Source organism: Rhinolophus ferrumequinum, chromosome 22 (genome assembly GCF_004115265.2).
Source record: "Rhinolophus ferrumequinum isolate MPI-CBG mRhiFer1 chromosome 22, mRhiFer1_v1.p, whole genome shotgun sequence".
Classification (NCBI taxonomy): Eukaryota; Metazoa; Chordata; class Mammalia; order Chiroptera; family Rhinolophidae; genus Rhinolophus; species Rhinolophus ferrumequinum.
In genome coordinates, this window is record NC_046305.1 from 44,935,037 (window position 1) to 44,952,752 (window position 17,716).

Genomic DNA, 17,716 nt, shown 5'->3' on the forward strand with positions numbered 1-17,716 from the left:
GAAAATCTCTGGCCCCCAACGATGCGAAACAGCCTTAATGATTACCTCAGTGGCTTCACCACGAGCTCTCTCCCCAGCACCTCAATTTAATTACACCGGAGAAGAGAATGTGGGGACTTGGGCAGCAAAATCCTATTTCTCTCAGCAGCCTTGAGGGTCCTCAGTGAATTTCTGTCCCTGGCACGCACTTATTTTGATATTAAAATGAAATCTACGTTGGCTGTATTTTTGAAGGGCGCTGACTTACTTCTGCCTAAGAGCTTTGCACGTGTTGGCAAGGTTCCTAAGCTCTTCCCCACGTCCCAGTGTGTGGTGGTACCTTCAGAGGGAGGGGAGGCATTGGGCAGGTGCTCTCTGGGGCAGCTTTTGGCCTGGAGGCCAGAGCTTGCAGAGAGAGTAAGGGCTAGGAGCAGAGGCTGAAGGGGTGCCAAGCTGCAACAAACACTTTCAGTACTTGCGCATTTCAGTACTTTCAGTACTTGCGCATTTCCCTGAAACCGCATTTATCACCCTGAAACCTCATTAATCTAGGCCTTTGCCCTCCTGTCCTGTCAACTGCACCAGGTTGCGCCTGGGCCCAGATGTTTTCAGCTGGACCAGCCCCTCCAAGGCAACTGTGATGAAACTAAGGAGTTTTCCAGGAAGAAAAACAATTAATGGAAAAGAGAGAAAATCTTGCAGCTACTCCCATCCAAGTTCAGAGGTACCCCGGGGTTCCTTTACATTGGTAATCTGAGTCATCAGAAGAGCTCCTGGGGTGGGGGTCCAGCGAGAACAGCCAAGCCTTTTCCTACGTGCCCTTCTCTGCTTGCGGCCCAGACTGCTCCACTCCGAGTGCCAGCTCTGTGCCAGGCTCTGCCCCATTTCACTTCTCTGGATAATTTGAGCCCACAGGGCATGGAGGGGCCTGGGACCCAGGTACTCACTCCTCGGTGGTACCAAACCCAGGTACCTTCTCGGGGAGTGACCTGCAGCATCGTGGAAAAGGAGCCAAACTTTCTGACACCACGTCCAGCCTGTGGCCTCTACAGCTGCTCTCAAACTGGCATTTCCTCAGTGGCTAGAGTAGGACTTATTTTTCCTGCGGTTCCCAGCAGCTCTTCTGAGGCTGGGAGTCCTGCAGGAAAAACTGAGATACAGACGCACTGGGCTTTTTAGCAACTTTCCTCCTTTGTCTCTGTAGGAGCTGCACTCTCAAACTCGGTATAACCCTTGAAAGTCCTGGGGCCTCGTATAAACGAGATTTCCTTACTTTTTTCCTCCTATGCATTTACTCTACATATTTACTTCTTATTCTCTCCCTCCTCTAAGAGAAAGAATGATGGTAATGGCTAGTATCTAGCGAGTGCTTATTAATGTGCCTGACAAACTTCTAAGCATTCGTAGGGATTAACTCGTTTATCCTTACAGCAACCTGTGTACATTATATTTTCAGATTAGAAAACCAAAGCATTACACTGCAAGGAAGCGGTAGAATGTAAATTCAGGTGGCTCGCTTCCAGAGCTGACGCCCCTATGCTAAGACCAATTCTTCTGACAATTCTTCCCCCTTCTCTTTCCGAATCCTAATGGCGGAGTGGCTGGGAGTGGCTGGGAAGCCGCGTGCAGGCCACTTGGGGAGGAGAGGTACCTGAGTAGCCTGTGATGTCCATCGCCTTGAGGTTTCCGGCCTTGATCACCGTGAGGGTGAGCCTGCCGCTGTGGGCAGGTAGCAAAGGGAGAACATGATCTCTCCCAAATCCACGCTTTCCTGCAAAGAAGCAGACAAGAGGGCAGATGAGGGGCACACAGCCCCCAGGCAGCTGCTGCGGGGCCTCTCGGGGCCCAGGGCAAAGCCGTGTGAGGCAGAGTGCCATGTCTTTGAGGCCTGAGGGTGTGGCCTCCATGCGGGGGGAACTGGGTGTGAAAGTCAATAAGAACAGTACTTTCTCTTCAGTAGAATTTCTCCCCGTCAGCATCCCTCTCAGACTCTGGTCCTGCTCTTCATCCTCCTGCATTGGCTTGCCCGGCCCTAGGTGAGCTCCTGAGCTGCAGCCTCCGGACTACCAGCCCCCTTGTGGCCCAACCCTTCTGTCCTCCTGCTCACTCTTCTCAGTCACTGGTCCCCTTCATCGCACGCACCACCCTCACCGCCTAGTCTAAGGTCATGACAGTGACCTGCACAGGAAACAATCAGGCCATCACATGTGTCCTCTCCCAGCAGGTCTACTTCTGGCCCTCAGCTCAGGCTCCCTGGCTTGGCCACTTCCTTGCCTCTTCCCAAACATACCTAGTGCTATAAGTCCCAGGCTTCAGTGCGGAGGCACAAGAAATGGTCACTCTGTTCGGGATACGCTGGCCACCTAGGAGACGTACACGCACCATCGTGCCAGGTCTTGGACCTACTTTGTCTTGTCCCGTAAATGTGGTTATCCTTCAAAAAACGTCACCAGCACAGAACACACCCTCTGCCCCCAGAGGCATTACAGCCAAGCGTCCCCAACCTAGGAAGCTTCTGAGCAAGAGGGAACAGGAAACTTCAAGGGTGGTGAGCATGTCCGTTTGTTGAGTTAAAGAGCAGTTTGCCAGACTGTTTCGTCTTCCTGCCCCCCACGTGATGAACTGGAGTGAACAGGGTGCTTTCACTGTGCCATGGAGATGTTTTCCCTCTCTTAGGGCTCGGGGTGGAGGAGGAGGTGGTCTGGGTTTGGGGTGGCTCTGATTTCAGATGGTGCCATCCATTCGTTCATTCAGTCAGTCAACAAACATGAATTGAGTACCCAGTATACGTTAGGTGTCGCTCTGGGTGCTGAAGATACGGGAGAGAACAAGAGGCAAAAATCCCTGCCCTCGTGGAGCTTACGTTTTACTAGGGCAAAGGACAAGAAAATGGGTACATAAATTAGATAGTCAAAAGTATGAAGGAGAAAAAAGGCAAGCAAAGGGGATAGGAAATGCTCGTGGGGGAGGCCATAGTTGTTGAAATGTTAGACAGGGTGACTCCAGAGAGAGAGGAGTCAAGGGTGACACCAAGGTTTTTGTCTCTTCTCCTCACAAAGAACAGTCCTGGACTGGGGACCCTTAGAGACACCTGATACTTGGTCCCATCTGGAGAATAATCCAAGACGGCCCCACCCCTTCCAGAGTATGGGATTCCAGTGTGCTCCTCTAGGTGGCGCTGATACCCACCCTTTCTCTGGCCCAAGAGATTGGTCTTTTTTTTTTTTACCCCACCCCCCCAGTCAAACGCCAGGTGTAGCAGGTGAATCCTTCCAGCCCCCTGGAGGGATGAGGGCAGAGCTGTCCCCGCTGTGCAGCCAGCCCCCTCCCACCCCCTAGCACACAGAGCCAGCCAGCTGAGACCAACCCCCGCGAGTTCCTGAGTTCCTGAACCTCTTCTTCCAACAGCATGTCCACCTGGGCAGCTCACGGCCATTCTGTGAGGCAGGGAATACTGTCATTGTTCCCTCCACTTCACAGACATATAACTCAGTGTCTAAACTCAGGTCTGAGCTCTGCCCAGGCTGATACAGCTCGGGGGAGACACAGCTGGACCCCTCTCTTAGGGAGCGTGCTCCTTGTGCCCGGTCTCTGAGCAACTGCCAGCTCACCCAGGATGCACCTCAAGGTAACCCTGGCTCCTCTAGACCTTAGGCCACAGCTCCATCCATATATCCATTTGTCCGTCCGTTCAGATTTACCGAGAACCTGCTAGAGGCACCACGCTTTGTGGGGAATATACAATCCCCCTCAACACACACACATACAGCCTAGTGGGGTGTGACCAGTTACAGGAAGGCAACAGGATCCTCATCGCCCACAGGTGCGTCTCCTGTCACCGTCGTCCCCTAGTCCAGGGAGGGAGACACAGGAAACGGCCCTGAGACATGGTGGTGTGGGAGGCTGAACGTCCCCTCCGGTGGCAGGAATCAGGTCAGCGGTACACCTGGGTGAACGCTCCATCTCTGACTGAGGCACCGAGGTCCAAGGAGGCCCCCAGGTCCAAGGAGGCCCCCAGCTCCCTTTCTTTCCCTTAGAATCCTCAAGGTTCCATCCTGCCCAGGTTAGAGAAACACTTCCAGACTCGTAACAGCAATAAGAACGAACACTACATATCGCATGCTGACCACATGCTACTTCTGTTGCCAAATCATCTCAGGGAGTTTTACTCCAGTCCTCCGAGGTAGGGGCTCTTAGTATCCCCATTGCAAACAAAAGAAAATGACTGTTCCGTGAGTGAAGTAACTCGCCCAAGGAGGCATGACTGTGAGGGCTCTGGTCTCAAGCTTTCAGAGATCGATGCCACCTTGGCCCCGCTTCCAGAACCAAGGCCCATCTCTTAGCTTGCATTTGGGTACCCGTAACAGCTGGGTCCCGTCTTACCTCCTCACCTGGTTATTTCTCTCTATTCCTCTATGCCAACCCTCTGTTCCACTGGGCAAGTATATCTTTGATCCCTTTTGCCAAAATCCCTCCTCCTTATCTTGCCTGCACAACCCTTTGCATCTCATAGGGCCCTGGGCCACGTCCCCCGCAGGGGTCCTCGCCCAGGGTCCACCCACAGAGACATTCTCTTCCCCGCGTCCCTGCAGCACTTTCTGCCTCGGAGCCGCTCACAGGCATGATGACCAAGCCCCCTTTTGCTGCACTTGTGCCCTCCCACCAGTGCCTACTGACTGCAGGCCCCTTTGGAGCAGGGGGGCTTGGCGTCACACCTACTGGCCCCTCAGAGATGCCAAGAGGACAAGAGGAGCTACACAGATGCCCGCAGAAGTGGATGGCTGCATTTTAGCGAAAAGAACCCTTGAAGGAGTGGTTCTCAGTATCAGTGTTATGATGAAGTTAAGGCCCTGGGAAGGAGTCCGGAAGCTCCTCTGGCCCCTCTGAGGAGTGGACAAAAGGCTGCTGTCACCGTTTTCCCGCCACGGCCCCCCTCCGGACATAGCGTGGAGCTTTCCCAGGATGTCTTGTTGAAGGGTAGTCGGAGCTGATGTTTAGGGACCTGGGGGGCCTGCTGGGGAGATGAGGGCTGCCCTGGGAACTGCTCTCTAGGGACAGCGCCGACCCGGCAGGGCCCCTCTTTTCTGCAGGGGTGCCCTTTCTCCACAGGACTATGAAAGGTGGGGGCATGCGGTGCTGAGCCTGCAGTGTTGGGAGAACCCCCCACCCCACCGAACAGTGGACTCCACCCTCTATTCCTGGGCCCAGACAGGGGGACGCAGTGGGCCAAGGTGTCACTGTGACCTGGAAGCAGAGGGGACTCAGAGGCCAGGGGTCCCAAGGCCGAACCCCAGAACCTTCTGCTCTGCTGCCTGGCCAGATGGCAAGTCGGCTGCTCGTGCCTCAATGGATCCAGGGGGCTATGGTCCCCCTGCCCACACAGGCAGCAGAGGACAGGGTTATTTGATAAAGGAAAATAAATAGGTTGATTCTGAGTAAATAGAGGGATGAGGGCTGAGGAAACAGAGAGTCGGCCTCTCCTGGTAGCCAACTCCTTTTCTGGAAAGCCTGGCCCCAGCTCGCCCCCACGGCTGCCCTCCCCACGTCCTCTCTCTGCCCTGTCTCCATTTCTCAGGAGGTTAAAGGCCCAGAGCTGTGTGCCTTCTTGGCCTTTTATCCTCATTAAGGATATTTGAGACTTTGGCTTCAATAAAACCAGGAGTGTGACCTGGGCTGCAGAATAGCTGGACACTTATTGCTTTCATCTCTAGCTGCTGTCAGGGGAGGCCGCCTTAGGGCCCCTGACTGGTAATAAGCTCGGCAGTGCTGGAGAGGTCACTTCTGTCCAGAAAGCGGCAGAAACCCACGTGGCCCTCTGGACTCCTAACCCAGGGGTTGCTGGGGTGGATCCAAGCCCAGGAGCAGCTGGCTAAGGTCTTGGCTGGTGCTCGGAAGGGGTGGGCCTACTGCCAGGGGAAGGAGAGCCAGGACGGTGGCTCTTGGAGAAATCTGCCGCTTAACATGAAACCTGTCTACCTGGCATCACTGCCCATAGTAGCAGCTGATTCCCCCTGGCGGCCGTGTCTAGGCATCTGGGCAATCAGATTCTGAAAGCCCCGTCCATAGCTCAGCATTGCTTTTGCTGGGCCCCCAGCTGCCCACCTGCAAAGCTCGTGAAAGCACGTCTCTCTCCCCGATGCACTCAGCCCTGGGCATAGAAAATAAATCCCTGCTGCTGAGCTGCCCTGGAAAGCGCGGTGACCACAGAGTCTCTCATCCCTCTGCCACTAACTGGCTTGAGACCTTGGGCACGTCATTTCACATCTCTGGCTCCAGTCTCCAAAATGAAGTTGTACTAGGTGTTCTATCTTTAAGGTCCTTGCCGAGCCATAAAACCAACGATTCAAACTGGGGAATCTATCACCAACTGAGATGGCACAAGGATGCCTGACTTGTGTCTATTGCCTGCCTCAAGGAATCGAGCAACTTGGTTTTGAAATCCAAATGCTGTCTCATTCTCGCAGTCCCCACTGCCCCCCAGTGTTTTGTCCTTCTCCAGGGCTAGCTTTCTTCCTCCTAAACAGGCAAGAAATGGCATCACTGCCTCCACCTCTGTCTTGGGAATCCAGGCTGAGCGAAGCCAGAACGATGCTTCTCCATCTCTTAGAGAACACTTCTAGTCTCTTAATCATTAAGTGGCTTGTCTGATTCTCTCATCATCAGCAGAGAAGCATCTGCTACACTTTCAGGGAAGCCACAGGAGACCTAAAAGGATCTAGAAGCCCTGGGCAGGAAGTGCTGTTAGTTACCCTGGGGCGGGGGGCCTGGAAGACAGACGATGGAAGCCAATTTGGCTCCAGTGGATAAAGAAACATTCAGTGAGCTGTGGTCTGTGTAAGCCTGGGACTTGGAATTGGGGGTGGATGTGTGTCAGACGTGCAGGTGGGACACTGGGGCTGGGGCGACTCCCCTGACGTCCACCCACACAGCACCACGACCTCCTCTCCAAAGCCCAGGCCACAACCATAACTGTGACATTGATTGTGGGGATTATATGATGAATGCTGTGTTCTCACTAGATGATAGGCTCTTTGAAGGCGGGGATGGGGTCTGGTCTCACTCATCATTATACTTCTCGTGTTCAGCCAGGTGCTTGAGGCATAGTACGTGCTCAGTAAATACCAGCTGATGAGTGAATGGTGGAGAATATAGATTTGGGGTCAGGCGCTCTGGGTCAAGCTCCAGCTCTGATGTTTATGAGTGTGACTTACTTAACCTTTCATAGTCTTGGTTTCCTAATCTGTAAAATGGGGCTAATAACAGTATCTACCTCTTAGAGTTGTTGCAAACATTAAATGAAGTAATTTGTGCAAAGCACTTAGCATAGCTCCTGGCACAGAGTAAGCGCTCAGTAAGGATTAGCTGCTATTATAATTATTACCACGATATTTAACACTATAATAAAGAGCTCATGGTCTTGGGGCATGGGCATGGGGGCGAGAAGGGGGCATGTAATTAAATGATACTGTTTGGTTTGATCAGTGCTGTCAGAGAGGTGTAGACAAGATATGAAGGAGCAGAGGAGGGAATAATAAATTCTGCCAGGGGTTTCAGGGAAGGCTTCCTGGAAGAGGTGATATTCGCTAGGATCTGACAAGGTGAGTAAACGGAGTTTGCTAGCAGAGAAAAATAAGCAAGGCCTCAGTGGGCGCATAAAGACACAGAAGGAGGGGATGTGAGAGGTTCCACAGGGCTGGAGGGTGAGAGCCCCTCACCCCAGAGCACCCAGATGAGGCTGGGAACAGGACACAGCCCAGCCTCGTCTGCCTCACGGGCCATTCTTAGAAGCGTGCCGTTCATTTGTTACCCACCTACTAAATGTTCACAAATGTGGGGAGACAGTAGTGATAGGACAGACGAAATCCCAGCCCTCCAGGAGCTTGTATTCTAGGAGAGGGAGACAAAAATAAATGAATCAAGAATATCCGAGGGTGGCAAGTGAACCAGGGACCTGAGAGAGGAGCCCCGTGGGTGTGGCACACACCCCGGGAAGTGAGGGGTGACGGCAGTGCTGCAGTGCAGAGGGGAAGGGTGAGGGGAGGGAGGGGGGCGTCACGGGAGGCAGGGTCAGGTCTCGGGGGCTTGGATTTTACTCCCTGTGAAAAGCAGAGTGGTTTGGAGACCTCAGCAGGCTTGTAGAGAACGGATGGCAGGGGCAAGAGTAGAAGCCAGAAGGATCCTTGATTGTTCTCCCTCCTGTAGCTTCCACATCTAGTCAGTCACCCAGCCATGCTGTTCTGCCTTCTAAGCGTCCCCAGACTCTGACGCTGTCTCTTTCCCTCCCCTCTACTCTACCTTAGCTCCGACCCACACCCCCTCCCGCCTGGGCCTCGGAACTTTCTAACACCCCTCCGCCTCACCCCTCCAACCTAGCCTCCTTGCTGGAAGTAGGGGGTGCTCTCCGCTTCAAATCCTTGAGTGGTTCCCCTATTTTCACCTGTTCTGTAATTGGAAAACCTCTTCTTCAAGCGAACTATTATCCAGAAACCAAATATATACACCTTGATGAAAAGTGGCTCAGAGACAGGGCCAAAGCTCCTACCTTCCACCCCATCAGCCTACCTCCTTGGCGCTTCGAGGGGTCAGCTTGAAAATCACTTTCCCCCAGAATCAAGTGGCAGTCAGGTGTCTCCAGGATTTGACCTTTCCCTTTCTTGCTGGCCATTTTGTCCAGGTGCCCTATACTTCAGCCATAACTGTTAACATTTATGGGGTGTTTGCTACGTGCCACCCTGTCCTAAGTGCTTATGCATATTAAGTCGCATAAGCTTCACACAACCTTTATGGGATGAGCACTATTGTTACCCCCATTTTCTACATGGCGACACTGAAGTACAGAGAGGTTATGCAACTGGCCCGAGGACACACAGCTACTAAATGGCAGAGCTGGGATGTGAATCCGTGCAGCCAGTCTGGAGAGTCCACAGTTGAAGCCACTATACCGCCCTGGTTCTCCGTGAGTCCCCCGACCCCAAACCCTCCAAGTTCTTTTGTACCTCCATCCCGCCCTGTTCTTCCACTGCCTGAAGTCACCTCTCCCTACCTCTGCCTGTCCTGGATTGCACTGTTTCCTCCTGTTGGGTCACCTACCCTCACTCCCTTGGTCTGATTTGGGGGTGAGCTTCTGTTGCCCCCTGGATCCAAAGGCCTAGGGACAAGTGTTACAAGCACCCTGGAACAAAGGCAAGGCATATCTGGGACAAAATCTGCAGGATCTGGTGACCTCCTGAATAAGGGGGCTGCCGTGGAGGAGAGGAGATTGACACTCTGCCCGCCCCGCGCCCCCACGCTGGCTCAGCTCTCATGGGCCCAGGGTCATGGGCGCTCCTTCTTGGGGTGCTGAGAGCACCTGGCCTGGCTGATGTGGGCTGGTTCCCTGCTTCTCAGGCCAGACTTTTCAGGGCTGGGGATGGCCGAGGTGGAAGGGCGGGAAGTGTCTGTTGTGATGCTCCAGCTCCCTGCTGGGTTCTGTTTGTTCTGACTTCCATGCCTGCTTTTCCTCTCAAGTGCTGTCTGCCCCAAGGGCTTTGCAACGTTATGAATAAATGATCGAGGAGAACTGAGGCAACTTCTACAAACTCTATAGACTCCAGCAGCAGCCTGAGGTGTGGATACTGAGAGCTCGGGCACCCCATGGAGAAGACGCACACCCTCCAGCTCGCTTGGAGCTGGGAGGAGTGGGAGGAAGTGGGTGAGATCCTTCTGTCTGGGTTTGGTCTCAGGGGACCGTTGAGAGACTAAAGCACATCAGTGGGAGGCAAATGTTTCTGTATCTGAGCATCTTTGGAGAAACAGATAGTTGTATTCAGGAAACTTTTTCTCAGCCTCTCATTTGTAAGCCTTGTCCTTGAAAAAGGTTTAGTATCTCACATGCCCCATTACTTTTGGGCAAATATCCATGAGTCAGAATCACACTGGGAGGTACAGATCTCTTCCTAATCACTTTTTAAAAGGTGGGTGGACAGGGAGAGGGGTTGGGGTGGGGGGTGAGGTGGAAGGAGCTTGAGAAGAGCGGAGTTGGGAGAAGTTCTGGAGGAGATGGAGGCAATGTCTGGTCAAGCTGGAAAGTCCGCACATGGACATTCCACCCACTGGCACCTTGATTAATGACAGAGAGGAGTAAATGGCACATTAGTTACGTTAACGGTCAGAATCCGTCTTCATCTCTTGCCTCAAAGTTGTCCTGCCATCCTGCCATGTGGCTGTCAGTTTCCCTGGGGATAGTCGTGGGCATCTGACCTATGCCCCATGCAGGGCTGCGGCAGCAGTGGTTCTCAGCAGGGAAAGCTGAGGAATGTGTCTGCCAACAGGTGACCTGGGGGAGGCTAAACAGGCAGGGCTTTGGTTTCAGCCACGGGCACGCACTTGAACAGCCAGTGGCAGTGGCTTTAGGTTCATCGTTTCTTTGCTGCCCCGCAGGTCTTCACCCACCTCCCGCTCCAGACTCGCCAGAATCTCTTGGTGAGGCTGCTCTGTAAGAGCCTCTTTACAACCTTTCATAGAGTTGACCTCCTGCTCTTGAAACATCCACTTCCGTTCTCTTCCCACGTCTCCGGCTGCTCCTTCCCGGTCTTTGCTAGGTCCTCCTCCTTGTCCCTGTCTCTGCACAGTGGAATTCATCAGGACTCAGATCCGGGCCCTTTTCTCTCCTCACTCATCCATAACGTTAATACCCTGCTTCATGGTCACGACTCCAAATTTATGGCCCCTCCACAGACCCGTCTCTAGACTCCAGATGCATATATCCAACACGTGTCACGGTGGACATCGTGAAGTCTAACACTTCTCAGATGCTCAAAGGTGAAGCTTGATCTTCCCTTTACCTTCTCTTGTTTCCCCAACTCAGGAAATGGCCCCTCCATCCACCTAGTTGCTCAAGTGAGAAACGAGACTTCATGGCTGACGCCTGCCGTCCTCTCTCTCCTTCGCAGTTAATTCATCACCAGGTCCTTTCAATGCTATAATATCTCCAAATTCCATCTCTCGTCTACCCACTTCTCTCCACCTCAGTGGCCACCCACAGGGCCATCTCCACTGTCACCTGCCCACAGGCAACCACCCTGCACCGACCTCCCTGCTTTCCTTTGTTCTCCTGCCTCATTTACCACACAGCAGCCAAAGTACTCTTTCAAAATTGTAAGACAGATCACACCCCTCCTCTGTTGAAAACCCTCCAATGGCTTCCCCTCGCACTAGGAATAAAACCCAAACCCTTACCGAGACCAAAAGGCCCTACGTGATTGGGGCCCAGCTCTTCACCCTCGCTCCTGTCTCAGCCCCCTTGCCACAGTGCAGCCACTTAGATTTCCTTTCAGCTCATTCAGTGTTCCAGGTTCTTCCTTCTCCAAAGCTGAGAGACTGTTTCCTTGGCCTTCTAAAGTTTCCAGGCATTTTGGCCTCATCCAGACCCACGATAGTCATCAATAAAGAACTTTCAGTTGAGAGCCTGGTGGGAAACTGGGGTTTTGGCTCTTCATCCAACCAGTGGGAAGGGATCACAAGTCTGCTGCAAGGGAATAGTACAAACAGCCCCAACGGGGGATGCATGAGTTTGGGGGCGGAACCCGGGGTTCACATCCTGCCCTACAGCGTTCCAGGGGCATGATCGTGAAAGTCATTGAACTTCCCTGACCCTCTTTGACAAAGCATCAGGCGCCCTCGAGGTGGCCCCTATCGGGCAGCTGCTCTAAGCCCCTGATTTGCAGGCACATGAGGACAGCACGAGGAAGACTTTTCCAGCCGCGAGTCAGAAAACCAAGACGCACATAGAGCGAGCATGCAACCTGTTTGTAAGCCTCCCTCTCTCCTGACATCCTGGGGCCAGTGGTGGCCCTGAACCCACGGGGTGTGCTGTCCAAAGTCCACCAGGGCGTGACCCGGGGATGTCCAAGTCAGCAAGAGGATAAGGAGGAACAGCTGCCATGGGTGTGTCCCTGAGTGAGGACATCTTCCAGCCCAGGTTTCAGAGGCCACAGCTGCTGGCTTTAGGGCCCATGGGAAGCTGAGCTGGTTTGTGGGTTACCTCTTTCTTCCCTGCAGCCCTGAGCCCCACCCATCAACACTTTTAGCGAATGGGGTGAGGGAAGGCATCTTGTGGGTCTGCTCAGGCTCCAGGCTCCGGCTCCGGTGTTTGTAGCAACAGGATAAACGTAGGGCTAACGCTGAACTTAGAGCCAGGGGGCCTGGGTTCGAATCCCATCTCTGCTGCTAACGGTGGAATGAACGAGGACATGTCGTGGTGCCTCCCTGGGCCGTGGCTTCCTCAGCTGTGAAGTGACAGTATCTGCCAGACGACCTCACGCTCTCGTCAATAAAACAGGGCTAACCATGAGAACGAATGAATGTGTGCACTTAACCCCTTGCTTAATGTCGAGTACAAAGCACTCTTCAGACGTTCCCTTAAACGCTGAGGCCCCTTCCTGCTTTGTCCTGTCTGTGGAGCTGTGTCTGGCGACTGACTGGGTTGGCTTCAGCCATTGCCACACTGCGTTGTGACAATGCACCACTGGAAGGAGAAGCAGGCGGTGAGAGGGGAGGCTAAGGGGCCAGGGAGCATGGCTCCACCTCGCCTAGAGGTGGCCGGGGAAATACCGATCTCTGTGCGAGGAGGTTGTTCGGTACCAGGCCCCAGGCCTCCCTTCCCCCTCTGCTTACCCAGGAGCACGAAGATGAAACACCAAATTAGCTCCATTATTGTAACTCCTCCAAAAATTATAGGCCGCATGTTCTGCCAGAGGCAGCTAATGTCTCCCACTGGTGAGCAGATGACACTAATGGTTATTTCCTCTCTTCCAGGCACCGAGTGCAGAATGGCAGCCACACGGAGACTCAGGCCAGGAGGCGGCCCCGGGGGTGGAGAGGGGAGGGACCCACGGAGCCGCGGCTCCTGCCTGTCCCTGTCCCAGAGCCATGGCTCGGGCTGCCTGAGCTCCACAGCAGCAGTTCTGCCAGGTCCTGCCTACCCTCTCTTAGAGGGACTGCCTCTTGGCACTGACTGAGCCTGGAGGAGCCCAGTCTGGCATCAAGGCAAGGCCACACCCCAGACCCCGAGGCTGGGCGTCCCCAGGGTTCCTGCCACTGCTGATGTTGCTTTGCCGAGGGGCCTGCTGTCCCCTGGGTCTCACACCTCTCAGGCTCCTTCACCAAGGCACTGCCCAGCGTTTGCTTCCCTCCCACACAGCAGCCAGGGGTTCCTCTCTCACCTCTTCCTTCCTCCCTCACCCCCATTTGCCTCTCCGGTAACACCAGACAGAACCATCGCCTGTCTGTGTCAGCTTCCTCAAGGGAGTAGGCCCCAGATAGGAGTGGAAACAGCCCGTTCCCAGACAGACCCAGGCCCCTTCCTGCTGGGCCGGGGCAGTGGGAAGTCAGACTCCAAGCCCTGGGGCAGCTCCTGTAAACCCAGCTCAGTTTTTGGAAAGGTTGTCCAAGGGAATCATGTTCATGACACACACTACCCAATGTTTGGGTTTCCCCAAACGGTTCTGGAACCCTGATTAAGTAGCATGGGACAGTGCTTTATGTATGTTATCTCAGTAACTCGTTTGTATACATCTTTTTAGAAGAATCTCATTTGTCACCACAAATTTATGAACTAGGTTTTATAATTACCCCCACTTTGCAGATGAAGAAACTGAGGCTTAGAGGTGTTAGAAGTCTTGACCTAATGCTTAAGGTCAGATGTGTGCCTCCTCTGGGCTGTGTCAGGACGGCAGGGCACACAGGTTGGCCTCTCCTAACTGCATGTGACTTTCTCTCATGCATCCTTTTGCCACATTTGTATGATGATTTAAACTTATTTTTGATCGTGTTATAGGTCTTGTGTGCTAGCTACATCCTTTTTGGAGCAACACAAAGTGACAGACAAAAATAAACGAAAGTTTTGATTACTTGCTGTGCAACCTGCACAGTTCACTTAGTCTCTCTGAGCCTAGTTGTCTCTATCTGCAATATTAGGATGATGCCCCCACAAAGACTTGCTGAGGGTAAAGTGAGACACTGTGCACAAACGGCTCTGTCAATTCAATAGCTACATAAAGGCAGAGTGGACCTGTCAGTAATATGGTTATTAACAGGAAGATGGGTCCCTGTCCCTGGGACACCTGCACCATGAGTGGTGGGATTCAGGGATTGGTGAGGAGGGCCTGGCGGGCTGGGACCCAGTCCTACGTATTAGGAAGATACCCAGGGCTGCTGATAGGTGTGTCAGAATGGCCCAGGTCAGCCCTGGTTGGGGAACAGAGCTCTGCCAGACCTCATACTTCCCACAACTGAGGCAGAGCCTTACTTGAAGCTGCTTCTGCTGCACTCCCCTCCGGGGAGCCAACTGGCTGAAGAAGGAGAGGTGGTGACCCAAGGGCCACCCGGGGCCTCAGCAGAAGGTCAACAGTTCACTGTGAGGGCTCCCCAGAGTGTCTTCCAGTCTCCACCTCATCACCTGGCAGAAGAGACCAGCAGCGCCTCTCATTCCTCACGTCTCAGGGAACTCAGGGACTCACTGATGACAGATCAGCTGTGGCCGTGGCCTGTGGGGAGATGACAGGCCCAGGGTCCACCAGATCCGTGAGTCTGCACGCCTAACAGTCACCTTCCTCCTGCTTCCCACACAGATCCTTCCCTTCTTTCCAGCATTCCTCCAGAATCACTTAATCCCAGAAACTCCCAGGCCAAAGCAACAATCCCCTCCCCGTCTCCAGAGTGTCCCTGCCCCCTCACTGAATTCACGTGATTTTTCTAAGCAAGGGGCAAACTCTGGATTTCATCACAATGGTAATGGTGGTTATCTTGGGATAACTGGCTTACAGTAGATGGTATTTCTTTCTCTGTGTGGCTTTCTGCATTTTCCAAAATATCTAAAACAAGAATGTAATACTTTGCCTTGAGGCAAGGAAGGGTAAACTATATTATAGATATATAGGTTTTAAAGAAAAGCATCTCAGTTTTGGTTCTCTGTTCCATCGCTTTAAAACTGGGACTCTAGGGAATTTCCACAGTTTGCCTTGCCTATAAAATTGAAAAACTAATTTCTTACTGTGTTGAGAGGGTTAAATGAGATACTGTACTTGGAAAGTGCTTTATAAACACGCTGGGTATTACTGTTGTTAGAATCAGGGGCAATAAACTGTGACAAGAACTTCTGAAGGCCCTTTCTCACTGCTATTTTATTATATCCTCTTCACAATCTTGTGAAATACAGGTTGTTTTCCACATTTTACTAATGAGGAAACAGAGAGGTGATGTGACTTGTCTGAGGCCACACAGCAGGGGCAGGATTCAAACCCTACTCTCCTGACTTACTTGCAGGTTCTCCAGGGCGGGCACCCTGTCTGCCAAATGCCTTGCAGATAATGACTGACAGACCAGAGCTGACCTGTGGCCCTGAACAGCTTTACTCCCTTATCAGTGCCTCAGTTTCCCCATAAGTAAAACAAAGAGATAATCTTTCCCCTCCTTTCTCAACATGTGGGAGACACAACCTGAAGTGGAAGCAATTGTGCGTTTAATTCTAACCACTCATATGGGTGTCTAATAAGTTGCATAATCTTCAGGACACAAGGTCTTCTGGAAATTATTTTCCACATGCAGTTTCTTAGGGCAAAGAGGGTCCCACACTGGGAGCTGGAGTCCTCTCGGAAAGGGGAAGTGACAAAAAGCCAATCAAATGAGCTTGTGTCGGGGCCCCATTGAGTGTGTGTGTGTGTGTGTGTGTGTGTGTGTGTATGTGTGCGCGTGCGAGCTAGGGCACAGGCTGACTCCAGCTGGCTAGACTCAGGTGGGTGGGAACTCTGCTGAGATTCGCCCCTCCTGTGTCATGGAAGAGGAAACAATCGCTACCCGGCATTTCTCCGGTAAAGAACATCACTCAAATAGAGTTGGGGAAAGTAATTTTCCTTAGGGATCACTCACTCTCTTTAGAGAGCGAGGTGTCTGCCCAGTCTTAGATAGGATTTACTAAGACTGGGACGAAAAGAAAAAAAAAAGTCCTGAAAAAAGCCTTGTCAGCAGGAATTGGAATTACAGCGATGCTGGATGCTTGCCTTTTCCCCTGGCCTCTTTTGGCCACCTCTCCCCAGACCAACCAAAAAGGCCCAAAAGCAAGAAGAAAGTTTGGTCCCCTGGCTTCCCCCCTTGAAATTCACCTCAGAGCCCTAACCCCCACCTTCAAAATGCCCATCCAGGGTCTGCCCTCCCAGGACACCTTGCCAGTTCCAGAATTCTCCCGAATTACACTGCCCTTACCCCACGGCCCTCTAGGCACTCAAAACTTCGCTGTTCTGCGTCCCTGTCTTCCTGCTTCTTCATGTCTGGGCCAAGTCACAGTTAATCAGATGTATTGATTTTGCGGAGATGGTAAGGAGGGCTCCTTCAAGTGTCACTCTAGGAGGGCCGTCAGGGAGTGACTCAGGTGGAGATCAGTTCTGACACTGGGGGAGGCATTTGCATGCAGGTGCCTCCAGTCACAAAGCCAGCCTGTCCCCAACTTCTCAATCAAGGAAACGCTTATCATGGTTTCATGACACATCATGCGAGCTGTTTTTCTCCCTGGAAGTCGGACTGTTCCGAGTGCGTGGTCCAATGTGTCATTACAGAGATGTGAGTCAACCAAAGGCCCGTGGAGGAAATGGACACACTCAGGGCCCTAGGGAAGGGGCCCCACACCAGTCTGTCCTGGGGACAGCCTCTCCCCACCCCTCCCCCACAAAGACCTGGCTCCCTTATTCGGAGTAGCTGCCTTCCTGAGGGCCGTAGAGAGGGGCTCTGGAGGGAGTTTGCCAGGCGGGGAGGGGGCAGAAGCAGTAGCGCCTGAGTTTCCCCATCAGGTTCCTCCCCTGGTGACTCTTTGAAATCACCACAGACAGTGCGAAGGGCACATAGCTAGAAGACCCTGGGAGTCTCTCATCACTGGGCTCCAGCCTGGAGAGCCTGGGACAATGTCACAGGCCTCTCCCCTCCCTGGGTTTTTCCCTGGTAGCTCCCTGCCCATTTCTCGGGAGTGGCATCCTCTCATTTCTCCATATCGTGGTTTCCTGAGACCCCGGGTCCTTCCTGGTTAAGACTCCATCCAATACTTCCACAGGTCTGGGGCCTCCCACTTCGGCCTCACTTTGGTGGGAAGGGCTGTTTTAGTCTCCGCCCACTGGCAGGACTGGAAGAGTGAGGCTGGAAAGTGGCTCCCCCCATCTCAGGTGGTAAGTCCACCTGTCCCTCTCAGGCAGGGCTTCTTCCACATCTACAGGGATGGCCCTACCTGCCCCTTTATGGGCTCACAGAACGCCAGGGGCCTTGGAAGTTCTTAGGTAACAAGAGAAAACAAATACCATTGGCCACAATTAAAACCACAATTGTCTTCTCTGGAGGGGAGAGCTTAGCAAAGGCAATAGGCCAGCCTCAGGGCTCCACTTTTCCCGGAGACGATGGCCCTGTTACCCAATGGAACACCTTGTTGGGTTCTGCACGTTCAGAGATGGGGCTGGAGAGAACTCAACTGCCCAGGGCAAGGTAAAGAGGGACACTGGTTGTTTGTTTGTGATTGAGCCTTGGCATCTGGGGGGCGGTGGAGAGGAGCCAAGAGGATGATGGGGGCTGGCACTCTATGGGAGGCGTGGTGGGGAGAAGCCCTGGGGCAGGCGGCCACGGGAGGCTCTTCACTGGGCAGTGGGAGGGTCAATACCCAGTTCCCATGACAACACACCTCCAACGAAGCCCTACCACTCACTTCGTGTTGCATGGGGTGCGG

The 17,716-nt window shown here is 53.1% G+C and overlaps 1 protein-coding gene across 1 annotated transcript in view; it reads right to left on the bottom strand.

The window, feature by feature from the left end:
- The window catches only part of SYT6 (synaptotagmin 6), a 53,211-nt gene that overhangs the window by 12,009 nt on the left and 23,486 nt on the right, over positions 1 to 17,716 (bottom strand). Inside the window, 2 exon segments of the mRNA XM_033092016.1 lie at positions 1,631 to 1,699; positions 1,702 to 1,750. Of these exon segments, the coding sequence (XP_032947907.1) occupies positions 1,631 to 1,699; positions 1,702 to 1,750 (118 nt within the window).